The sequence below is a fragment of the Leptidea sinapis genome, chromosome 10 (genome assembly GCF_905404315.1).
Source record: "Leptidea sinapis chromosome 10, ilLepSina1.1, whole genome shotgun sequence".
NCBI classification, from domain to species: domain Eukaryota; kingdom Metazoa; phylum Arthropoda; class Insecta; order Lepidoptera; family Pieridae; genus Leptidea; species Leptidea sinapis.
In genome coordinates, this window is record NC_066274.1 from 6564059 (window position 1) to 6591670 (window position 27612).

The 27612-nt window shown below is 35.3% G+C and overlaps 1 protein-coding gene across 1 annotated transcript; it reads right to left on the reverse strand.

Annotated features, from left to right (window-relative positions):
* Positions 1 to 14671: 14671 nt before the first annotated feature.
* On the reverse strand, positions 14672 to 26988 carry LOC126966412 (beta-1,3-glucan-binding protein-like). Its single transcript, XM_050810435.1, has 9 exons — positions 26862 to 26988; positions 25952 to 26254; positions 25245 to 25405; positions 24263 to 24414; positions 22762 to 22916; positions 21964 to 22082; positions 20854 to 20980; positions 19668 to 19816; positions 14672 to 14928 (listed from the first exon to the last, which is right to left on the reverse strand). The coding sequence occupies exons 1-9, from the start codon at positions 26980 to 26982 to the stop codon at positions 14725 to 14727; spliced, it is 1491 nt and encodes a 496-aa protein (XP_050666392.1). The 5' UTR covers positions 26983 to 26988; the 3' UTR covers positions 14672 to 14724.
* Positions 26989 to 27612: the final 624 nt, after the last annotated feature.

Here is a 27612-nt window from a genome sequence, read left to right on the forward strand (position 1 = left end):
GCTGAATGAGAAGTATTTTAACGAGGTTGTGAAACACCGCAGCCGTAGTGAGAAATATCACAACTTTGAAAAACATTTCAAAATAACTCATTCTAAAATGATTTAAATATACATTTCAAGATGAGACTGCAAGAGTTGAAATCAACACATTATTTATTTTATAAAGAAACAAACAGATACATCACTATTGTAAAAATTAAGTTAAATAAATTATATAAATTACAATATTGGATATATCCTAGAATAGTTTCACTGAAAACACAAAAGAATACAAATATACAGACATGACAACAGAACGTCAAGATAAGAAAACAATAGAATATTTAGGCGAACAAACAATCACTGCATATAATAAAACAAAGTTCTCCGCCGCGTCTGTCTGTCTGTTCGCGATAAACTCAAAAATTACTGCACCGATTTTCATTCTGTTTTTACCAATCGATAGTGTGGTTCTCGAGGAAGGTTTAAGTATATGATTTGTTAAGTTTTTCTGTACATATTTGGTATACATTACCGATATCGATATTTATTGGAGGTGTCGGAAAATATAAGCCGTCTGGGAGCTTTCAACGAAAACGCTGTCTAAACACTTTGAGATATAACAAAATAATGTATAGTGGAATTGTGTATCTTATATAGGTCTACATAAAAGTTTAAGTTACGTATATCTATCTGTTAGGATAACATGTTAATCCATGTTAATCCTCTAAAAAATTGGCAATTATAAAGCGGTAATATAAAAGATATATACACTTTAATCCCTATCATTTTATTGCTAATACGTATTATTTAACTCATTAGAGTTAAAAAGTCAAGAGTTAAAAAGGAGACATAAACGATCGGAAATGTGTAATCAAAGTTAATACTTTGATTACACATTTCCGATGGCTTTAGACTGCATTATTGCCGAATACTTATTTATATGAATAATAATTTATTTTGTTTGATAGAACAGCGTCTGTCTGGTTAGCTTATATTATATATATATTTTTTTTTATGGAATAGGAGGACAAACGAGCGTACGGGTCAACTGTTGTTAAGTGATCATCGCCGCCCACAATCTCTTGCAACACCAGAGGAATCACAGGATCGTTGCCAGCCTTTAAGGAAGGTGTACGAGCTTTTTTTGAAGGTACCCATGTCGTATCATCCCGGAAACACAGCACAAGGAAGCTCATTCCACAGCTTTGTAGTGTAAGAACACACGTGTAAGAAAGCTCTTTGAAAATCGCACTGTGGAGGACCGCCACACATCCAGATGGTGAGGATGATATCCTAACTTGTGGCGTGTCGTGCGAAGGTGGAATTCGGCGGCAGGAATCAGGTTAAACAGCTCTTCGGAACACTCCCCGTGATAAATGCGGTAGAAGACACACAATGAAGCGAGGTCTCTACGCAACGCCAAGTGATCCAGCCGTTCACAGAGCACTGGGTCTCCGACAATTCAAGCTGCTCTGCGTTGCAAGCGGTCAAATGGATCGAGCTAATACTGGGGTGCGCCAGACCAGAGATGACAGCAATACTCCATGTGTGGTCGGACCTGCGCTTTGTAGAGCGCTAGTATGTGGGCCGGCTTGAAGTATTGCCGTGCTCTATTAATGACGCCCGGTTTCTTTGAAGGCAATTTGGCTTTGCCTTCCAGATGACCACGAAATTGGCAATCGCTCGAGATTTCGAGACCCAGTATTCCGATACTAGGCGAGGCTTTGAGGGAAGTGTTGTCGAAGAGTGGTGATACGACAAATGGGGTTGTTTTTAGTGGTAAACGCGCAAACTTGAGTCTTCTGGGGGTTAAATTGGACAAGGTTCAATTTTCCCCATTCCGCGACCTTCTCAAGAGAGGACTCGATAGAAGACACAAGTTTCTCCCGGCACTGGTCGACGATTTCCCGAGAGAGACTTGCATGGCCCGTGTATACGGCATCACCAGTGCTGTTGTCTGCACAGCAATGAATGTTGGAGGAGTCCAACATATCATTAATATGCAGAAGAAACAGTATGGGAGACAGCGCACATCCTTTGGGCACACCAGCATTCACGGGCTTCGGGTTCGAGCAATATACGTCGACAACGACCTGTATGCTGCGCCCAGTGAGGAAGCTGGAGGTCCACTTGCACAAGCTCTCGGGAAGCCCAAATGATGGAAGTTTTGAGAGGAGCGCCTTGTGCCATACACGATCAAAGGACTTCGCTATATCCAGGCTAACTGCCAGGCCTTCCCCCTTGCTTTCAATAGCCGCAGCCCATCTATGTGTTAGGTATACCAGAAGATCACCTGCCGACCGACCATGGCGAAATGCCGTATTGTCGGACATTGATCAACTGGTGACCCTCTAGGTATACCAAGAGCTGACGGCTAATTATGCTCTCCATGATTTTGGAGAGCAGGGAGGTAATAGCAATAGGCCTGTAGTTTGCCGGATCCGAAATATCTCCTTTTTTTACATCGGATGGACGAGGGCTGACTTCCATGAGTCAGGGACTACGCCTTTGGAATAAGAGTGCCGGAATAAACGCGTTAGCATCGGCGTCAACTCAGGGGCACACGTTCTAAGTACGATTGGAGAATTGCCATACGGCCCGCTCGACTTCCTGACGTCCAACGAAAACAGAGCTCGCCTAACATTTTTCTGTCGGAACTGTACTTCAGGCATAGAGCTCTGACACCGCGGAATGGTCGGCGGTGTTTTTCCGTTGTCGTCAAGAGTCGAGTTGGAGGTGAAAAGAGCGCACAGGAGATCGGCTTTCTCTTTTGCCGTATGGGCCAGGGTGTCATTCCTCATGTGCAACGGCGGCATGGACGGCTGGCTGAAGTTACCAAGAGCAGCTTTCGACAACGACCAGAACTTGCGTGTTCCGGTCGGGTAACTGGAAGGCTGCTCGCCGATTTTGACGACGTGTTTTGATTTGCACGGGCGATTTGCCGCTTAAAAAATCTGGAGGCGCGGTTGTATTTCCTCTTAAGAACTGTGCAGTTCGGATCCTTTGTGCCCAGCGCCACAACCCAAGCTCGATACTCCTGTTTTTTGCAGTCAGATGCTGTTTTAACTGACGCATCGAACCAGGGCTGTGATCTGCCACCGATGGGTACTACAGAGTTTGGTATAAAAATATCCATACCCTGTAGTATCACATCGGCTACTGCAACGGCGTAGGCACTAGGATCATCCGAAGGGAAACAAACCCTTCCCCAAGGGTAGGATGCAAAAAAGGAATGCATCCTATCCCAATCTGCTGACTTGTAGTGCCAAACGCGGTGGGTCGCTGGTGGTCTAACTATACTAACTTATGCGAAACATAGCGGCACTAGGCCGCTACTTCACGCCGGTATTCTGTGCGAGCGTGGTAATTAACCCGGACGAGTCTGGCCCGATTGTGCTGACGTCAAAAGATGGCAGCGTGACTCTCCCACTTCTAAAAAGCCCTTAGTCGCCTCTTACGATAACCATGGGCCTGGGACTGCCCTATTCTTTTTACGCCCCGGGAAAAGTACAGGGCAACAAATCAAGACAATGACAGACAGATATAATAATGATTAAAGATACAAGACTTAAGGTAAGGACAATAATTGTTGTTGATGATGAACTTGATGTTTGAATGATTTTTTTATGATCAAAGTAAGAAAGCATTACTTAATCAAAAGTTTTAAAACCGTCTAGAGATTTATTCAACATCTGAATCGGGTATTTCTCTTTAGTCATCAGCGATAACTTACGAGACATGCGAGTTTCAATGTCGCGAAAATCACCCATTAGCTTTGATATGCAAATTAAATATGTGTGAATTTAAATTCTTTAGTATTCGTAACATCCAGTTGAAAAGGATATTCAGAAATTCAGAAAAAGGGTTGTAATATCCGATACTAATCTGAATGATAAAAGATACCTATTATGTTAATATCTGTTGTGTTTTGGGAGGAATGTTTTATTTTCAGGTTAATTATTAAAGTTATCTTTATAACTAGTAAATTATCCGTTTCATCATAATCCCTTTAGTCAATGTTACCTGCAAGTTCTAAACTTGTTGTAATACTTATTAAGCTGACTTAGCAATACGTGTAGTATTTATTCAGGTATGCGCAGTATCTCTCGCCTCCTCACGACTCAAGCAAATCTCACCTATAACTATGTATGTAGTAACAAACCTATCTTGGATGACACCGACTTGGCGCAACATGTGATTTAGTGCATAACAAATATTCTGAAACTATGGTTTTAATCAATAGATCGTAGGTAAAAACATGCACCTTCGTGTGATGCATCAATAAAACAATACAATTCTCTCTGCATGAAAGATTCACATAAAACAATTTGTGGTATATGAATCTCTGATAATATTGATAAAATAACCAGGAATCTCTAACTATTTTTTATCTATGGTTGACGAAACTGATTCATCCCGCTGCAATTTCTGGCACAAGCAGACCCAACGGATCAAATACTTTACGGGTCATTGACATGATGGAGCGCTTTGTAACTTTCTTTTCAGATCCCAAGCTTACTACGAAATACAGAAAATTTATCATTTAATTCAAAAGATTGAGAAGTATTTCAGAAACATATCTTATTTTATGAAAAGGAAAATCTGCTGATTAAAGAACTTGTCTAACACCGGCGTAAATCCTCTTTAACGTCTCTTTAGAATTAGAACCAGTTACATCATCAATATATGTATCGTACTATATTGCTGCAGCAACCACGGGAACGGTACATTTTCTAACCCACCGAAGTATACAGAATTTGCTTAAAATTAACGGCGCCGGAGTGTCCCGTATATGACAGTATTTATGAGCAATAACTTAAGTGGAACATTTTTATTAGAAACGGGATTGATTATCAACTGTATGCGATTTTCAGGTGATTCAACTTTCAGGGAAGATTCACCATCCCTCCACAGAATGAACTGAAGGTGACCCATTAAGGATATTTTTCAACTTGCCTGTACAGTTTTTGAACATCTCCCGTGAGGACATATTTGAAACACTTAAAGCGCAATAAATCATCATGAACCACTAGCCTTACAGACGTAATATTTTACAGATTAATACCGTTCGGTGATTTTCCTGAACTAGTTTATGCGGACCCATCAAAAACTATTCTGAGTGTTGTCGTCGCACTTTTTTCTCTTGTCAAATCGGAACACAGCAAGAAACAAACGAACTCAGCTTTAATCATTAGTACATACACAAATAAAATTTGAAAACAAAATTTTTAGAACGTTGCGGGACGTTATTTCAAACTAAGCTAAATGTTCGAGTGACGTATCGTCATAAAATCTTGTATGCTTTGTTAAACTCTCAGGTTGTGGTTTCATATACAGGATCTACTTTGCAGTTGATAGCCTGTTTAACCCCAATATATGCACATTAGGAAATTGATTTGAGATGTCGCTCTTGCCAATCTAAACAATTTATTATGTTTTTAAAATGATGACCCTCACTTCTGGGATTAATACACAAATAAAATTTGAAAACAATCTTTATGAACCCATTATGGATCTTTTTCAACTTGCCTGTACAGTTTTTGAATATCTCCCGTGAGAACATATCTGAAACACCTAAAGCGCAATAAAACATGCAATAAATCATCTTAAGTAACTGGCCTTAATAATATCGTTCGGTGAATTTCCTGAAGTAGTTTTTGCGGATGCATCAAAAACTATTCTGAGTGAAGTCGTCCCACTTTTTTCTCTTAGTAAAGCGGAATGCTTGCTGCAGTAACAAACGAACTTAGCTTTAATCGTAGGTACATGATATTAGTATATTTACGAAAATTTTTCATTAAGAAAAACACATATTACGAATATTATTTACAGGAAAAATACTATTAATAACATTAATTAGAATGAAACCCACGATCCAATGATTGAAATGAAATTACCACACTGCTTCACCAAACAAGCGTGTTAAAATTAATTAGACTATCAATCTTATAAGTAACACTCAAGGTACTTGTGAAGGCAACTTTTATTGAGTGAAGTAAGTAGAACTTACGTTAATGTGTATGGCGGATATTTGTAATATCACAAGCTTTGGAGTATTTCGGTCAAGTCTCGGACGCTCGCAACGACGCCCGTCCGACCGTGATAGGGATTTACCGGGCGGGGTGAGGGTCACACGCGGGAGGGGGATGATGCAGGGCTGTCACGAACTAGAGATAATTAAAATTGATAATGAAGGCATAGTCCTTGTCATTTGCGCAAAAGGCGACTAGGCTCCTATTAGTTAAAATAAGCGATGCATCATTCCAAACGGTTGGTGTAAAAATGAATGTTTAAATCATAAGGATAGGGTGTTGTCCTCCTTTCCTCTTTATCTTTTCGGTTGTTCAAGCACACGAATTATTTAATTGTAAGTGATCACTGTCGCACGTGCTATCGTACAATTGTAAGTACGTTTGATAAATATGTATATGACGAGGAAAGAACCTCTGTATTGTTTTTAAAAGGTGTGACGTCATTACTGTTGACATCACAATTGCTATCCTGCTGAAGATCACTCATTGGTTATTCTCAAGAAAACTACCCGAGTAGGTATTTTATTACTTTCGTTTATTCAACGGGCAGCGTTACGACGTCCCAGAGAGGTCCGTACCGTACGACAGCCCGAGCACGACTGACTGCAGTGTCGATCGTGCGGGCTGTACTTAAAAGACCCGGCGCACGTGCTCGTGTTTTACATTCATGTTGTTTTTACAATAATTTCACATCACAATGTAATAAGAGGATAAATCATGAACTGATTTTAACTAAAATTAGTTAAACTGAATTATTCTCGTTTTTATTATAGGTGTGTTGTAGTATTTGCGCTGATATATAAAATTAAAACTAAAGTTTAAGATATATCAATAGATAGATTTCTTTGTAGTCAAAATATTATTCTAGTATGTAAAATAATTATAGTTCAATTGGTAATAAATTTTTTGATAGTACAAGGCTGGTTTTAAACCCCTCAGTACTTATACCGTGAATCGGGAGTGGTAGTAAGGTGGGGTAGAGGGTCACCTTTCGTTCATATGGGTACCCTCAAAAAAGCGCATACACCTGCCTTAAAGGTCGGTAACGCTCCTGTGACTCCTCTAGAGATTCAAGAGAATATGGGTGGTGGTGATCACTTAACATCAAAAACAGTTAAAGCTATTATTGTATTGTGTTACTGGTGCTTGTTATTATGAACATTACTTAAGCAATCCTAAATCTATACTAATCAATGGAGACCTGGTTTTATTTGTCCGGTAATGTCTAAAACTACTGAACCCATCTGAATAATATAGCTCTTATGTAATAAGCAAATGGTCAAAGTTTCAGTTGTAAGACTATTGCGGTTTATTAGATTCACGCTGCTGATAGACAGACGGCAGACAGTTGAGTCTTAGGAACAGGAACCTTATTAAGGTTCCTGTTGGTTACCCTTCGAGCAGGGAACGGTTTCTCTGTTCGTCTATTTTACACATACAAATAATTACATTGAAATAAAAGTTTTTTACTTATTTATCACATGGGAAATAGTAGAAGTAGATTTAGATTTAGAAAAATAATGTCTGCTCTCCATTGAATGGCTTAAGAGCTAATTGATCTTGCCTTATTTTCATGATTTTTCTATTTTCGTGAAAATACGGGACTAGACGAGCAGGACGTTCAGCTGATGGAAATTATACGCCCTGCCCATAACAATGCAGTGCCGCTCAGGATTCTAGAAATGCCCAAATATTCTGAGCGCCACTGCAATTGCGCTCGTCACCTTGAGAAATAAGATGATAAGTCTCATTTGACCAGTAATTTCACTAGGTACAGCGCCCTTCAGACCGAAACGCAGAAAAGTTTACACATTACTGCATCACGGCAGAAATAGGCACCGTTGTGGTACCCATAATCTAGCCGGCATCCTGTGCAAAGGAGCCTCCCACTGGTAATAATAATACAGTATACATTAAAGAGAGAGAGAGAGAGAGCGTCGACTTGACAGCAAATGATAACATATCACTAAAATATATGCAAGCTGACATGGAAAGAATACTCTCTGATCATGCTTGTACTCAAAACGAATTGGAAAATACAATCATAGAAAACAATAACCTTAAAAGACAAATAAATACCCTAAGAAGAGAAAATGATATATTGAAAAACCTTTGCTTAACCCCTACTTCATCAGTCAAAAAATGTGATAACGTTAAGAAAAAGAGGCGCTAAATACAGTCTATTGACTTATTCTCGACAGTTACTCCTCCTAGATCAAATTTACCGCAATACAATAACTGTAATAATATAATAGTTATACAACAAAATATAATAACCTTACAACAAAAACTTATCAATGCAGAAAAAGAAATTAAATGCTTAAATCAGGAAATTAAGTAACTGAAAATAAATATATATATAATAACACAAAAATTTACACAAACACTACAGAGTATACCGAGCCCAAATGTAAATTGTGCTTGGTAAGCAGCAATAAAAGAAACAAAATAACTCAAATATGCGAGAATACCTTCGACAACGTTAATAATTATTGCCACTACATATCCCCATACGCAGGGATACGTCAACTAACTAATAATATTGATAAAAAAATTACGAGTTTTGGTCCCGAAGATTATTGCGTAACATTAATTGGTGAAAGCGACTATATGAGACTAATATGAGAAAGAAACTACAATCTATAAAGAATACGAATATTACCTTATGTCTACCTACATTCCAACTTGGTCCACACAATACGATATTCAATAAAAGAATAGAAGCCTTCAACGCTCTTCTCTATAAAGACATACAAAGACACGAGTACGCCTATGTTTTAGACTCAAATTTAAACTTGACATATGATCACCACATGTTCTCTGGAAAACAGGGATCTCTGAACAATACTGGGATGAAAACACTGATGACAAGTATTAAGAATCTCATAAAAGAAATCGATTTCAGTGGAATAAAATACGCAGCAGAACTAAATGACGATATTCATATAAACAAAGAAGTAACTCACGAAAAATATACCACAGTAAATACACATAAAGCATTAAATGAGACACTAGAAAATAACACGTTTTTTCAGTAATAATTACATACATATACTACACCAAAATATTTCAGGTCTAGTTACAAAATCGGACTTACTGACATTACATTTAGAGGAACTATACACTAAAAAAGTGGATGTTGATATAGTATGTATCACAAAACATAACATGCTCTCTGGACATGAACATATTTTACATATACCAAACTATCACGTTGCTGCAACATTTTTAAGAAAACAATGAAGAGAAGGAGCATGCATATTACTCAAAAATAAAATTTCCGGCATAAGTATCCGTAACAAATATTATTTAATATTGCGCTATTGACTTAATTAATCATGACACGATTATACTATGCATTTATAGAGTTTCTTGTAATAGAAAACGAGAATTAGATATATTTTACGAAACGCTTGACACAATTATGTATAACTTATTAAAAAATACTAAGAAGGGACTTGTGATGTGCGGTGATTTCAATATTGAAATGCTAAAAAATGATAAAACATCATTAGATCTTAAAATTTTCTTGCTCAATATAATTTAAAAATCCAGATAAAAGAATGCACTAGACCACAGTCAGGATCATGTATCGACAACATTGCTCATGGCAAGAGCAAATCTGGTAAAAGTGAGGTCATAGACTGGGATCTTTCCGATCACACCGCGCAACTAGTTAAATATCCAGTGCGTAGAACCTGCAGTTTAAGGTATTGGCGAACAAATATCCGAGACTATCAAAAAGAAAACCTAAATAAATTCATTTCTTGTCTGAATAATATTACTTTTGATATATATGAAACTAATGACCCAAATACAGCTTACGACTCATTTTATGAAACATTCAAGCTATACTACGATCTATGTTTTCCGACAAAAACAATAACAATTAAAACCCGCAATAAACCAAAATGGATAACAACAGGAATTAAAGCTTGTAGTAAAAGAAAAAGAGATACTCTATGGAGATACAGATTAAATAGAACAAAGGAAAACAAAAATATCCTCACAAATTATTCAAAAAGACTTAAAAAAATAATAAAACTGACACAGAAAGCCCAAAACAATCAATTTATTTTAGGTACAAAAAACAAAAGTAAAGCCACATGGCAAGTTATCAATAAAACAAAACAAAATTTGCCTAAAGAGAATATATTACAGATTATTAAAGATAATAAAATTATAAATTCTCCCAAACAACTTGCTAATACCTTTTACGATTTCTTCATAGATCAGATCTTTAGATTTTCAGATCTTCATAGATAAATCAATCGATGTTTTTACCACCTACGATTCCTTCCGATATTCAAATAATTATAGAGAACCTAAAAAACAAAAAAAGTGTTGGTTATGGTGGATTTAGTACAATAGTCTTAAAACATGTAGCATCAGCAATTGCACCTCATATTAGCCATATAATTAATATCAGCATCATTAATGGCATATATCCTGATAAACTTAAACCAATTATAATTAAGCCTTTACACAAAAAAGGCAAAAAAGGCGATTTAAGAAACTATCGAACAATTGCCCTAACTTCAATCATGTCAAAAATATTTGACAAAATCATTTATCAGTCAATATACTCATTTTTAGAAAAGAACAAAGTTCTTGTTCCACAACAAAAAGGGTTTCGAAAAAACTATACCACAAACATGGCCATTTATGATTTTATTAAACACGTGGTCACAAATATAGATAAACGAATGCCAGTTTGTGCACTATATATGGACATGACAAAGGCATTTGATTTTGTTGATCATGCAATACTGTTAAAAAAACTGAAACAATATGGACTACGTGGGAACGTCCACAGTCTAATACAAACATACCTTGCCAACAGGAAACAGATAACGCACATTACTAAGCTAAGCCCATGTAGTAAAATGGAAAAAACTAGTAGTTCTCGAGAACGTGAAATTACATACGGTGTACCCAAAGGAAGCGTGCTAGGCCCCTTATTGTTTTTGTTATATATAAACGACTTGCCCTCAAATATACCATATCCTACGATTTTATTTGCAGATGACAGTACTATAGTTATTAAAGGTGACAGCCTGCAACAACTTGAAGTAAATATAAATGATGCTCTAGCAAGACACTACACTGGCTAAACATTAATAATTTGCAAGCAAACCTACAGAAAACTAAAGTTATGATCTTTCGTTTGCGAGAACCAAAAATCACACCTCAAAAAATTAACGTCACATACAATGACTGTGTTGTAGAAAGTGTGGAAACAACAAAATTTTTAGGACTTAACATTGACAGTAAATTAAATTGGAAGGCACATGCAGTAGAACTTAGTAAGAAAATAAGTAAATTCTCATACGCAATGCATGAGCTTTCAAAAGTCGCTAATATACAAACTGTTCTGACAGCGTTTCATGGATTTGTTGTATCCAACTTACGATACGGCATAATTTTCTGGGGAAACTCATGCGAAAAAGATATAATTTTTAAAGCCCAAAAGAGCTGCATTAGGTCAATGTGTAGTTTTAAAATAAGGGATAGTTGTAAACCCTTCTTTAACCAACTTAAAATTCTTACTTTGACCTCACTATATATCTATGAAATAGCTTTATTTGTAAAAACTAACCCTGATACATTTGTCAGAACATCTCAAATCCACAATATTAATTTGAGAACCAAGGATAGATTACGTTTACATGGCAGCAACACAGCTTCGATGTACAATAGTGTTCTTGAAATGGCGCCGAGAATATTTAACAAGATACCTACAACTATCACAGAACTTAAGTTGACGTGTTTTAAAAAGAAACTATTTAATGTGCTTGTGACAAAATCGTACTATTCCATAAAAGACTTCTTTTCAGATACAACACTCAATTAACATTTTTTAAATATCATATTACTTAATTTAATTTCTTTTTACCAATTTCACTTGTTATATGTTATTTCAAAATATTCAATTATTGATATGTACATCAATTAACTGTCATTGTGTATAAATATATTTGTTTGACTTGTTATTAATTACTATTTGTACGCCACAGCATGCGGGCAAGGAATGGAGAACTTTTATTGTGATTTGAAACATCTATGTATACCCATGACTACAAATAAATGATCTTATCTTATCTTATCTTATCTTATCTAAATAAATAATAGTGAGCATCTTTACTAATATTATAAATGTGAATGTAAGTTTGTTTGCTACGCTCTTACGCCGGAGCTACGAACCGATTTTGATGAAATTTGGTACAGTGAATAGCTAGAGCTTGTAAAAGGACATAGGCTACATTTTATACCGGAAAAATATATAGTTCTTGCGGGATTTTTGAAAAACTGAAATTCACGTCGATGAGCTATAACTATTCCAATAATAGGTTTAGTTTGCCATAGAAATAATCCTCGAAATAAGAATCACATATTATGTAGGGAAATGGAGTGAAAACGGGAACCGGAACAGGAATAGGACCTGAGATTCGGATCTTATCGTAAATTTTCAATTCCAAACTTGTTTGTTATTTTTAAAAACCCTTTATCTACGTGGACGAAGTCGGGGACCACAGCTAGTAATAATATAAATTCAAATTCAAAAAAAAATATCACACACAATATGTTATAACATCTCTAATTCAAATTCAAATTCAAATATTTTTATTCAAAATAGGATTCATAATCACTTATTGAACGTCAAAATCTACCACCCATTCAAAAGAGACTGCCTCAGACCTGAGAAGAATGGGCGCAAGAAACTCAGCGGGCTTTTTTTTTTATATAAAATATGGATTACAATGTAATATCGTACAATAAACATTTATAATTAAAGAGCCTGAGGGTGTTCGCTTTAATCCCAGTCCGTGGTGTCATTAAGAAAATCGTTTATGCTATAATAACCTTTCCCACACAAACGTTTTTTAACAATTCTTTTAAATTTCTTAACACATTTGTTTTGTACATTTTCTGGGATTATATTGTAGAAGCATATACATCGCCCAACAAAAGACTTACTAACTCGACCCAATCGAGTAGTAGGCATAACAAGTTTATGTTTGTTCCTCGTGTTAACATAATGAATGTCACAGTTTCTAGAAAATTCCTCAATGTGCTTATGAACATACAAAACATCATCAAAAATGTATTGAGAAGCAACAGTCAAAATGTTTATTTCTTTAAATTTTTCTCTTAACGATTCTTTAGGACCTAGGTTATAAATCGCGCGAATAGGCCTCTTCTGCAGCACAAAGGTAGTATTAATATCGGCCGCACTGCCCCATAACAATATACCATAGCACATATTACTATGAAAATAACTAAAGTATACTAATCTCGCCGTATCTATGTCAGTTAACCGTCTGATTTTCTTAACCGCATATGCTGCAGAACTAAGCCTATTCGCCAATCCTTCAATATGATTTCAATTCTTGATTCCAAATTGCAGTGGGGGCCCCACTGCAATTTGGAATCAAGAGTAATGCCAAGAAATATAGCAGATTCCACTGGTTTTACCACCTCTCCATTTAATAAAATATTCGCATCTACATTTTTGACATTTGGTGCGGTGAATTTAGTATATTTGGTTTTATGATTATTTAACAATAAGTTTTTGGCGGTAAACCAGTACACGTTGTCAGATAGAGCATTGTTTACTTCGTCATATAAAACTTGGCTTCGTTTCACTTTGAATATAAGTGAAGTGTCATCCGCAAACAATACCACCTTGTGTTTTTTTTCTACAAGGTTAGGTAGATCATTTATATAAATTAGGAAGAGGAAGGGTCCAAGAATAGACCCTTGTGGTACCCCCATACCGAGAGGAGTCCCAGGAGATCTCCTGCCATTCACTTCGACCCTCTGAATCCTATTATTTAAATATGAGATCAGAAGATCAGTGCAGATCCTCTTATACCATAGTGGCATAGCTAGGAAGTTCAACATGCAACGCTGGTCAGGAGACCAGCTTACTACAGCTTCTACAGCCGCGGTAGGTGTGGTTCGCATACATCCTGTGATAGCCATACACGCTAGTCTTTGGAGTCGTTGCAGTTTATTACAAGTAGTGTTCAGCTTGGTGCGTGGCCACCATACAACTGCGCCGTAACATATCATAGGTCGTATCACAGCTGTGTAGAGCCATAGTACGATGTTCGGGGCAAGTCCCCATGTCTTTCCCAACATTCTACGGCATTGCCAGAAGGTTACGGTAGCTGTATTTATTTTTGTTTCCAAGTGGGCCGCCCAGTTTAACTTGCTGTCAAGTATAACTCCTAAGTATTTCACTTCGCTGTTTAGTTGGAGTTCGGTGTTAAACAGTTTTGGCAGTTTATAGTTACCCAGAACTCTTTTGTTTGTGAACATTACCAATTCCGTTTTATGTGGGTTGACTGATAGGTCGTTATCTATGCACCATCTTTCCACGATTTTCAATGCTGCATTTGTTACTTCACATATAGTACTGGCAAACTTTCCGCTTATATTGAAGTAACTTATAAGTGTTAAAGTGAGTTAGCATTTGGCTTAAAATAATTTTTTCACAAATTTTACTAAGGGTCGGCAACACCGAAACAGGGCGATAGTTATTCGGGTCAGAAGTGTATAAGAATATAATATATAATATAAGAATAAATCTTTTTGTAGTATCATAATCCGGAATATGAAGAGATCTCTTCTTTAGCTTACTGGAAATTAAATTTGTTGCTCAGTTTTTACTCTTTTATTTATCTAGATAGATTTAAAATTTTATTTATAAAGCCACAACTTTGACGTAGTCAATGAGCAAATCTGGCTGTGTCCAGGTCGGGAGCCAGTACTCCCTGTCTTGCCAGAAACTAAGACTGGCCTTCTTTCCCCGGTTTCTCCACGGCTTGGAGTGTGTTCTGTCATTATTGGTCAGCCCGTCAGCGAACTCCGTTATACCACCTACTGCCACTCCCAGGGCTATGTACATCTGGAAATAGGAATGTCATTATTGTATTTTTTCAATTTCGTTATTTTACAAGTTAATTTTTTAGCGAAACTTTTTTATGTATGATATCCTTTAGTTTGACATTATCGGTAAGATAACCAAATGCAAATGAAATATTTACAAATTTATTGCATTTTTCATACAAATAATAAATAAAGCTACACAGTTTCAATTTGTTCAAATATGTGAATATCAATGATAGTTATCTATTCTTAATGATAGTATTTATAACTACTGCAAATATTATCAAACCAGGCGTAACACATTTTTTACGTGACGAGCTATCGCTCAACTCCTAACAACAAAAACTGAAAGAGTTACAATCTAATTATTATGTTTTTTTTTATTTTTAAAGTATTATTTATTTATTTATTTATAAAGGCTTACCAACTAAATACAATTTAATAACTTATGCACTAAGAATTAAACAAATATAATAAAATAGTTTAAATGTACTTAAATTATAGGTAGGCACAACATTGCTATAAGAAATACATGTGATATTTTAAAATCTAAAATCTATAAATTTTGGAGAGCAATATAAATTTGTTTTTAAAATTAAGAAAGTTTGAAAAGAAGATATCGGTGTGTTTTCATCTATATTAAAAATACAATTATATAATTGTAACATTAGTTTACTATGTTTTCTGGAAAATTTTTAAAAGTTGCATTTGCCTTCGTTCAGTTCCATACTATTATTTTGACACCATAAGTAGATATAGTCGATATCATCTTGAAACATTTTTGGTCCTCAAAACATTTTACCGTCCTGTATAATTTTAGGTCATCTGCGTATAGTTCATATTCTGATTTTATTAATTTAGTGATATCATTTATGTATAAGGTAAATAATAAGGGGCCTAAGTGTGAGCCTTGTGGTACCCCGGATAGCTGATAAAAATCCCGAGAATGATAACCTTAACCACAAGTGGTCGAGAAGCCAAATAAGATGTTAACCATGTCAGTAATTCATCCGATATGCCATAGATGTCCCTAAGTTTCTTTATTAGTAGGAAATGGTCCACTTTATCGAATGCTTTACTGAAGTCGGTATAAATGATGTCAAATTCGTGATTATTACTCATTTCATTTATAATTCTATTAGTGAAGTTTAACAAGTTTGACGTTGTAGATCTTTTTTTTATAAAGCCATGTTGTTTGTCAGATATAAGGTGCTTAGTTTGCCAAAACAAGTGAGGATACAAAATTGATTCAAAGATCTTTGCAGGAGTTGATAAAATAGTTATCGGTCTATAATTAACAAAGTCACATTTATTACCTCTTTTAAAAATAGGCACTATTATGCCTTTTTTCCATTCCCTGGGAAATAACCCGTTACTTATTGAGGCGTTATAGATGTAACTTAATGGATATGACAATTCTTTAGGACAGTATTTATAAAATATTGGAGGAATTTCATCACATCCTGCACCTATATTTTTATTGAGTGATTTTAACTTCAGTTCAACGTCCTTTACTGTAAAAATATAATAATGCAATGGACAAAATACAATACAATATTTTAAAAGAAAGAACACGTAAAATTATAGATAAATCTTATTCGGGCTATATTGAAAAAACACAAGAAAACATTAAAAGCAACCCTAAATCTTTCTGGATATATATCAAATCTAAACGTAACAACACTAGTACCATTCCATCCACGATGCAGTTACATTACATTATCCTTCACTTCTCGGATTAATTAAATTAAAATAAATAATTATTTAACTTTAATATCTTATTAACATTTACAAACAATGCGGAACTCGAATATGCGACCTCTCGGGCTCGGTCCGAGCGCTCAAGCTCTTCCAACTGTACCAACCGTTTTAGTGACGTGTGGTTCGTAAATCTTGGTATGTGTTGTTCAACTATCACGTAGTGGCTCCATCCACAAGATCTACTTTACAATCGATAACCTGCTACACCCCAATAATTGCATATTAGGAAATTGACTTGAGATGTCACTCTTTCAAATCTAAACAATTTGTTAATTTGAAAGAGAAGAGAGCTCAGAAGGAACCTCACAGACGTCACGGGTTCGTTCATAAATTACGAATTTAATTTAATTTATTTAAGTCATTAATTCTACTGTTCATTGCTGTTTAATATTTGACAATAGCAAATGAATACTTTCTCTTTTGCGGAGTAAACCGAATTGTTTTGTTTTTGCCTATTTATGTTTAACTATATATTTATATTTTATATAACTCAAGGCGATATTTCAAAACTATTCAAAACCTATAAATTTAAATTTTATAGGAGTAATAAAACCGTGTCCTTAAAAAAAACAATAGAAACTTATCTCCATATTTACATGTTGAACTTTTCCTCTTCAAATGAATAATATTAATTTGAATTTGCCGAGGTCGGATGAAATGAACTACGCTCGCTCTTCTCAAGTCTCACGTAAAAATAATCGAATGCGTGATAATTTTCCGTCCTTTCATATCCTTTTTTAATATAAAAACCTTGAATAAGAATAATAAGTCTGTTTCCCATACAATAATGAATAATTAAGATATAAATTACCGTGTTTAAACTAGCTTACTTAAGAAACAATTGATAGTAAAACCCAAATTATAATTTCAATTAGAAGTCAAAGTGATTTCTTTTTAATTCAAATAGGCTTAAATAAAGCGCTTTTGAATCGCCACTATAAATATTTCTTTTTAATGACTGAATCTACCATATGTTTTATTTACCAGTGGGAGGCTCCATTGCAACGGATTCCGGCTAGATTATGGGTACCACAATGACTGCATTGTAATGGGCGCGTATCAAATACCATCAGCTGAACGTCCTGCTCATCTCGTTCGTTATTTTGATAAAATAAATGTTAGGAAGAAGTTGAGATCGTGAGAAGGACTTTCAATAGAGTTTCTTACAGTGGCTGTATTATACATTACAAATTAGTTTGTAAGGTGCTGCATGTAATAGGTATATGATTCATGCTTCAATAAAATAAATTATTTCATAAAAAGTAATAAAGAATAAACTGTATAAATATAAATTATCGTATAGTGGATGCACGCGTTTAGAGCTTAAATTCAATGTTTGTTTAAAGATATTTTGTGAACATAATGGTCGTGACTACTGTCATAATTAGTAATTACATCCAACAAATACAATGATTTATTAACTATAAATGGTTGACCTGGCACTACAAACAGCACCCATTCTCAAGTTGACGCATGGACCAGCCGTCGTTCCTTTGGCATATATTTGAGGGTACGAGATGACCCGGCACACGACGTCGCCGCAAACAATGCCATTTCACTGTGCATGACGAACCATGTTATAGTTACAAAATTGATCGTAACAGTCCGAAATTACGTTTTACGTTTTTTTTTTATAAAAATAAGGGATGAGACGAGCAGGACGTTCAGCCGACGGTAATGGATACGCCCTGCCCATTACAATGCAGTGCCACTTGATACAAAGTAGTAAAAGATACTTGAAAAATCCAAAAATTCTGAGCGGCTCTACAATTATTGCGCTCGTCACCTTGAGACATAATTAAGATGTTAAGTCTCATTTGCCCAGTAATAACCCTAGCAACGGCGCCCTTCAGACCGAAACAAAGTGATGTTTACAAATTCAAGGCAGAAATAGGCGCCGAAAGGCATGAAACCTTCAATCTTTTATCCGTACGTGATCCCTACACTTCGAGACGGCTGTCGTCAACCGTTACAAAATGACAATAAGAACATGACATTTCTTTTTTAAGAATATCAAACGATTCTAGTAATGATTGATATTTATTTTATCTTCCAATATTTTCATTTCTATTTCTAAAAACAGCCCACCTGATTTGAACGAAAGCTAATATGTTTTATATCGTTTATAACACGTTAAAATTATTTAAATTTAACACTATTTTAAAGGATTAAAACGCGTGTAACTCTTAGTTTGTTTTCACATTAGATTTTGCGTAAAATGTACTTTTTTGTATTATTATTTTAGTTAACCCCTTTAACTAATCTAATAATAACGCAAAAATCTAATGATAAAACCAAAATTACAATTACACGCGTTTTAATCCTTTAAGAAAGTAACTTTTTAAAGTCAAACTTTTAAAACATCGTTTCAAACTATTTCGTCTGTGTGTTGCATGTCGCGTGACGGTCGGGCGGCGCCTATAGTTCGCAGCAGCTGACCGTGTAGTATATAGACAATTACCCATATGTGCCAGTACTCCACGCTTTATAGTTTGTTTTTGTCAGTGTTTAATGTAAATGTTGTTTGTCAGTGTTTAATGTAAATGTTGTTATTTATTAAAGTGAAACTTTTATTTGCTTTGGGTAAACAACGGCACAGCTAGTGGAATATCCAAAAAGTTTTTAGATAAATATCTATAATGTGAAAAAAAAATCATTTTTACCGCGGTAAAACCACACAATCCTTTTTTTAAATGTGCAACACTCGCGTTAATCAAAGAAAATACTACATGATAATAATCATCCAATTTAATATTAATGTAAAATGCGTTTCCATAGACATTGGTGCATTACGGATACACGTGTTCGGTGTGTAAGTGAACAAATTTTGTAAGAAGTTCATTTTTTTTGTCCCCTTATTGACTTATTACATTCATCTAAAGTTCATTGAAAATTTAACATTTAAGATTGGGATCGCCCACTGTAAAGTTTTTCAAAAAATGATCCATTCATTTATGCAACTAAATTACTTAGTGGCAGTAATATTTTTTAACTTACATGGTCATCGAAGGGAGCTAATACTTCACCACCAGTGAGCAGCTCAAACCAACTGCCTCTGCACGACTTCGGCAGCCAGGATCGAAGACCAGAAGCTCCAGGGACATAGCGGCCCCATTCTTCCCCGTCCACTTCTAATAATATCTCCTCTAGAAGAATTAAAAGTTTTATAGGTTTACTACCTTTATTTGTATATACAAAACAATGAAAAGAAGAACAAGTGTTAGATGTAAAAAAACATAATAATGCACATTCTATTACCGACAAATAATTAGAATTACTTTTAACAGTAATAAAAGAGACCATTAGAGACGTCTTACCGAATTTTCTCGTTGTATGTTTTCTTTTATGATAATAAGGAAACATTTATAAAATTAAAATTTTAAGATATTATATTATGAGACGTAAATAACTTAATAATTCATTTATTACCTATGTATAATATTAACAGATGTCATAAAAGTATATTAATTTACATATATTATTATCAAATAGACTAATTCATTTTGTGTTGAAAAATTCATTTAAACTATAGAAGCACTTATTTATTAACCACTGATGCAGTCTTCTTTTAAACACTTTGAAAGGTAAATCTTTAAAAGTATTACTTTCTTTGTTTTTGCATGTATAGTATAGGGGGCGCTCGTGTTTGAGTTAGTGGAAGCTCTGATAATGGTTGCGATGGACGATGTGGTGCGCTAATTTATACTCCCCATTCGGGAGTAGCGCACCACATCGTCACTCCACCTCCACAACTTTTTTACAACAATTAAAAGGGTTGTGGAACGAGATGTATATACGAGATATTGAGCTATTACGAATTGTTTGAATTGATGTAATGACAATAATATAGTATTATCGCATATTCGTATTTGTGAAAATATTTTATAATCTATCTTGACAGATTTCCTAGTTTATATAATTTATAATTGTCACTGGATATGATAATCTATAAGAGCCCAGCGCGTTGAGACCGGGATTGTCTGCCATCTCACTCAGGGCCAGGCAGATGCTTCTAAAAATTACCAAACAGAAGTACCATCTGCGACAGGTTCAGGGCATTTTAATATGGTAAGGCATTCGAATGAACGGCTAATATTTTTTTCTACTTTATGGTAAGCTATGATTATTTAGTCAAATTAAAAGTATTTTTTCATACATTGATTATGATTTACATTAAAGGTACCTGGCGTCCATTTTAACATGTATACATGGAAATCATCGCCCCAGAACTTGTTATCGGACAGTTTCTTGTGATAAAAGCGAATAGCCGAGAGGCACTTTGCGTTCAGTATCGGGCCACCGTCAAGCCACTGTAAATATAAAACATTATGGTGTACATAAATTAAACAAAATATTACCTACTAAGAAATATAATACGCTTGATCTACAAGTTGAATAAAATGGTTGGATTTTTGAAATTTTGAAATTAGTATTATATTTTGAAATAGGAAGAATAGGAATAGACTTGAATAGTTTAGATTGGGAATTTATGATTAAGTATTTAGATTTTATCTTTTCCTATAATCGTATGCAAAGTTCGATTTTGCGCATGCATTTGCGTTCGCAAAGTATCACTTTCCCACACGTTAAAAAGAACGTACGGGAATGTAGCTGAGCGTGCGGGAATGTTTGAAAATAATTATAGTGGTCGAACTTTGCGCAACCTAATAAGAAAAATAGTATACGATACAAGTGCGCAAAGTGGGTCGTGCAGGATGACCTACATGCGCACGTAATGTACTGTTCTGTTTGTAGCGTGAAATAAATTTGTCTTATTCTTATTCTTAAATACAAATTTTTGTAGCGGTTTTTTTACTCATACCATAGTATTACGATAAAAATTATGTAACAAAAATATCGCTAAGAAACTGGGTTTTTACTTTTTAGTAAATACTTGGGTGCCAACGATTCAGAAGTATATAATATTCATATTATATATACAAAACATAACTTTGTTGTTAGTTTTTACAATCTTAAATAAAATTGAAAAGTTTCGGAATCATTTTTCCATATTGATTACAATTCCATGTTTATATTATTGTGGTTTTCAAATAACGCCTATTGGCTCTAAAATTCGTGGGCGCCCAGTTTCTTTGACTCGCACGCTAATTCCGTCACAATTCGGGTGTCGGCGAGCGTTTACTACTAGCCACGCTCTAAATCGTGCTCTATACGTTCGGTGGTTCCGCTGTCCGCTTGGCCAATATTATGAAGGGCCCTTAAATCTCACTTGCCCAGTTATGTCACTGGATACTGGCTGCTGTAAGTGAGGGATTATAATTTTATAATTTACATTGTTACTGTATTTTTCGCTGATAACATCCATATTTCCTCTTGCGAGCGCGATTTTGAGGACTCCCGAAGCGTAGTTAAGAGATCCATATTTTTTTGATAGTGGTTCCAGAAGGATCTCTGAAATAACATATTTTTTTAATAAATAATCTATACGTCATTGTTTGTTAATTTATGTTTTTATATTATTCAAATGATACATCAACGTTTTATAAAGTTATCAAGATGAGTAAAATGTGTTTATTTTTCAATTTGAAACTATTTAACCCAGATTTAATATTTTTTTTGTTTACACATTCTGTTCCAAATTACAGATGTAAATTGATATTGTCTAACTGTCTTATTAATAAACGCAGTGCAAAGTTACTCCAAATTTAAAATTATATCTTCCTGTCATGTAATTCTGTAGTGACATATGATAAGACAAAAACTTTTAAGCTTAGAATTAGTTTACTTCGCGTCTATAAGTAACACACTTACTCAAGTGTTAGCTGATGGTTATTGATACGCACTGCCCATTACAATGCATTGCCGTTCAGGAATCTCGAAAAACGCAAAAACTCTGAGAAAGTCTACAATTGCGATATTAAGTCTCGTTTGCCCACTAATTTCACTAGCTACAGCACTCTTCAGAATGATACACAATATGCTTACACGTAGTAAGCGAAGCAGTAGCTTCACTACAGAAATAGTCGCTGTTGTGGTACCCATAATCTATCCGGCATCCTGTGCAGAGGAGACACCCACTGATAAAAATATGTCTAGTGATAAGCGAAGAAATATACAGTTCATTGAATACCTGGATAGATCCAATCCCCTTGTGGAAACTTTGCTCGGATGTAGACGGTTCCGTACGTGAATGCGAACCGAGCGCTGGTCACCCTACCGCTAACTATGGGAGGTATTATATCCACGCCCACTGACGACATCTGACATATCCGATGTTCTGTGCATCTATAATTAGTATAAAATCAAATACCACATCCATATAATATAATCTGAGTTGTAGACAGAGATAAGATACCACGATCCATTTCCCGCGGTTTTGATGTACAGGATGTTTAAGAAATCTTGTAATATATACTGAGTTGTACAATTCAGAAAATAAGTACATTAAAAAGAAATAAAAAAAAGATTACTAACGTACCCAATGGCAAAAGTTTGGACACCTCTGCCTGAGGCCATTTTAATTATTCCTCGCCCACACGCCAATTTCATTCATGTACCCTGTGAAGGGCGTGCGGGCGGCGGCAGAAACGAAAGTACACATGGCCCGCCTTATTCATTTGATCCGCCACGCCGCGCAGCTGATGCTAGCTTTACGCCATTGGACCGAGGTCAGGGCGATGTTAGTTTACTGATAGAATAAATAAGTCAGGGGTTCTCAAGATTTTTTGAAAACCTTTAATAAGAAATGTTCTTTTTATCGTGGCCTTTAATCTAAGGGGTTTTGATTTTTTATTTTATTTTTAGTGGTGACTCCGCATTCAACTTCATACCCGTGTCAATTATCGTACAGGGTTCTTTTGATATAGTGTATAATCTGGCTTCTTTTATTCGCATCATTCATTTTACTCTATTATACTTATGGTATTTTTGACCTAACACTGGTAGAATTAACGCCTAAGTTTGCCATCCAAAACAAGTTCATGCAGTTAATCTATTGTGATGACTAAACCACCTTAAAATTTCCCATTAAATGACTCTCAATAACCAAATAAATGTAGAAGTTCGTGGACAAGGTCTTCACTTTTCCACAGTTGTGCTATTTTCCTATGTTTTACCGTCAAATAAAAATACTTAATCTACGTAAAACTTACTTATACTTCATCCTAACCCATAAAGATATGTTATAAAGTCTAACTGTGACTAGTCATAGTAATTGGGTTAGGTTGGGTTGCATCAACTAACTTTAGCAAAAACATGTTAACTTTAACCTACCTAACCGGTACCTACTTAGGTACCGGTTAAGCAAAAAATGAGTTGCACCATTTGATAATTTTTTGTTGACGTCATAGCCTTAACTGTTAACCGTAACCGTCCAATCTTCGCTGGTTAAAGCTATTGTTAATATTAAATAACTAAATGGCGGCTAAGGAATACGATGGTGCAACACATTCCGAAGTCTATGATTAAATCCGCGATACTGTTAACGTTGAATTTCACTAAAACGTTACCTATAACACCTAATATAATGCAGCCCAGCCTAAGTATTAAAAATATATTCAGAAATTAGCTCAATATTGTGATAAAGTTTCTTAAAAAGTAACATTAATAAAAGAACAGCAGAAATAACCAACCCGCTGGTGAGGTCCAATGTGTAAGTCAATAAGGATTGATTTGTGCTTGCGATCAAGTCTTGTTGTAGTTTCGGTGAGATGATTAGCATTCCATCCTGCACTGATACTGTTGGGTTCTTTTTCAATCGCTGGTAAGATACGAATGGATGCTCCTGAAATTTTTAAAGAAATAGCAAGTGGAGTCACTGCAAAGGGACGTAGAGTAAATGCACATATCACGAAGGCCCTATCCGCATTTCCCACGAATGTATGGACTGTAATTATAATACTAAAGCATGCATTTTTGCCGCTTAAATAAAATTTAAGAAACCGTCGAAAAAATTCCCTTAGAACTGTAGATGAGCCCGACGCACACAATCAGATGCTACTGGGGTTTGTGGTGTTCGCTTAGATTTTTGATTCTGGGGGTGTGTAGAAGCAGTTACGTGTGGATCCAAGTGAAGTAAAGCTGCAACAAGTGACAAGTAATATCTAAGGTAATCTAACACACATGAATCAGCTTCTCTCACCGTGACACTTAAGATGGAATATCTCATTGCCTGTAATTACGCTATCTCCGCCGAAGGCAACAATCCAAGTGCTACCTTTTCTTCTTCTTCTTCGTCACATGGGGACAGTGGACGTGGTCATCACAAAGTGACATTTTTTGGGTCAGATGTGATTCGCCCCACGAGCATTCGCCACTTTTCCCTGCTGGCTGACAGCCTGATACACTCGTTCAACGGACTGCCTACAGCAAACTTAATTTGGTCGGTCCATCAAATGGGTGACCTTCCTCGCCCTCTGGAGCCATCCATTTTGCCCTGCACGACAATGGACTAACTCTCGCGCCTGGAGACTGATGTGCTACTTTACGGCAGAAATAAATGAAGTTGTAGTACTCCTTGGAATGAACACTACATAATATAGCTGGTGATAATTAGATATACAGACGATAGAAAATATTAAAATATGCATCCCTACTTAAGGTTAATTAACTCACTGGATGATCGATGGGTATATAATGTGCAATCTGCCAATTATCTTCTCTCAGGCTGTCGAACTGGTCCTCAAATATAGTTTGCCCTGAGCAAATACGTGCATCGTGTACCTTGGTACGGGATGGTCTACAATGTGGTCCAAATGATTCTGGGTCTATCAACTCTGAAATTGATAAGGGCATATTTTTATAGTCATCGTTACAGACGAACCAATTATTTCATTTCTAGGATTATTGTGAAGTAACTTTTTACGAGTGGGACGAGTTATTTTAGAGCCTCCCACTGGTAACACAACATGTATCACAGTGACGAGCGCAATTATTATGCCGCTCATAATTTTGAGTAAGTAAAAGTAAGATGAACGTCTTACTCGACTTGTCACTTTTCCACATAAAAAAATTAAAAAAGTTTCAATGGTATGATAAATATTTAGACGTAAGGAAGATCGCATCATCATTTGTAATCTATATTGGTGTACAGCCGTATATATTAGATGGTTCGAGTCTCCTTATGAGACGCCCACACCTGTTGTTTTATAGTATTTGCGGCCTCCACGGCCCACGTCATATGTCGCTGTAAAAACGTTTAGGGCTGATAGCATAGAGGGGTTTTCAGTCGTCGAGTGCAATATATGTGCTCAGTTTCGGGTCTACAAAACCTAAACGTATGTTCTGCATCTGCAAAAAAAATATATTCGTAGTCGAGTTACCTTCTACTAAATGAGAATTGCGATTGGAGCTAGACCAGCCATTAATTGTTAAGTTAGCAGCTCTATCTCCGTACAGTGCATTATTGTCCGTAAAACTTGGATAGCCTATAGACACGAAAGTTCTATATGTTATTCTTTGATTAATGTGCAATTGTTTGGTCGAGTCTAAGAATAACCATCCACCAGTTTCCAGTTTATTACCGAACCCCCATATCTCGTCAACTTGGTCTTTATTCGTAAAAGTTGTTGCATTCACTTTGAATACTTTTCCATGAAAAAGAAAGAAGGTTATGCCTGGTTCATCTGTAAATCATAGAAGGTGTAATAATAAAAAGAAAAAAATTAAACATAGCTTAAATACGTGTTTTGTTTTACAAAAAATTATCCGAATATAAATTTAGATTAACTCTTTAAAAAAATCTATTATCTGTATATTATAATGGGGGTGAATTCCTAAATTTTGACTCTGATATTTAAATTACATATTTATATAAATAATTATTGTCAATCCCTGATATGCTTTGTATAAAGCTGAGTAGAATACTATAAGCAGTTGTACTGTACTATCTACCTCTATCTATTCAATGCAAATAAAGTTTATGGTATCCTATCTTAGTGCAGTTTAGTCCAACTTGAGAGGTTGGATAGTGTTATTTCGATTTGGGGCCCATAATTAATTTTAATGTCCAATAATTGTTTTGTATGGACATATTTTCTGTAAGAGAATTTATTGACACACGGTTTGACAGTTCTGCTGTGAAACAATTTCATTGTTACAACCGGGAGCATATTTTACGAAATAATTCTTGATGTTATGAATTATTATTGACAAATTCATAAAAAACAGTATTATTTTAATTATATGCAGAACAACGTCTGTCGGGTCAGCTAGTTAAAAATAAAATCGTACCAGGAAGGAATACTCGTATGCCTTTTGGTTTCAAAGCATGTATCACTACTGAGGGCACATCAAATGACAATACAAGTGTAATTAAATAAGCAACACAAAATCCGATTCGTAACAGCATCATATTAAAACTGATTGTTCTTAAGGAACGATTCCACATAACAAATACCTAGGTCATATTAACAGTGATTTGGCGATTGTTACTTTTTACCCGACTTCAAAAAGAGAGGTTCTCAGCTCGGTCGGTATTTTTTATGCTACACCGATTGTGCTAAGATTTATGATCCTATTTACATGATTCATCTTTAGTTTGATTATATGATGATAATTGCCATTTGTTCTATTACATTTGGCTCGGCACCGACTTCAAACCTATTGATAGGAAGCATTTTATAAATATTAAATGTATCAGGTTTAATAATTTGGCACGAATTGCTATAATTATCAGTATAAAAGTTAGATTTTAAATTACATAGAAACTTTAAGACTTCAGAAATATTACAACTAATTTAACAGTGGGAGGCTCTTTTGCACAGGATGCCGGCTAGAGTAGAGGTTGACGTCACGGTTGTGTCACGGTTCACGTCGGCTCCGCAATTAAAAACGTTTTAAAATTGTATTAAAGTTGGTTCAGATAAATTAACTAGTTTTATAAGTTTGACGAAGTGTGTGACTCATAATAAGTATACTATTTTCAAAGTAAAACGTAAGTGATTACAATTTAAAAAGTTGTTAAGACCTAGAAAAGGCTAAG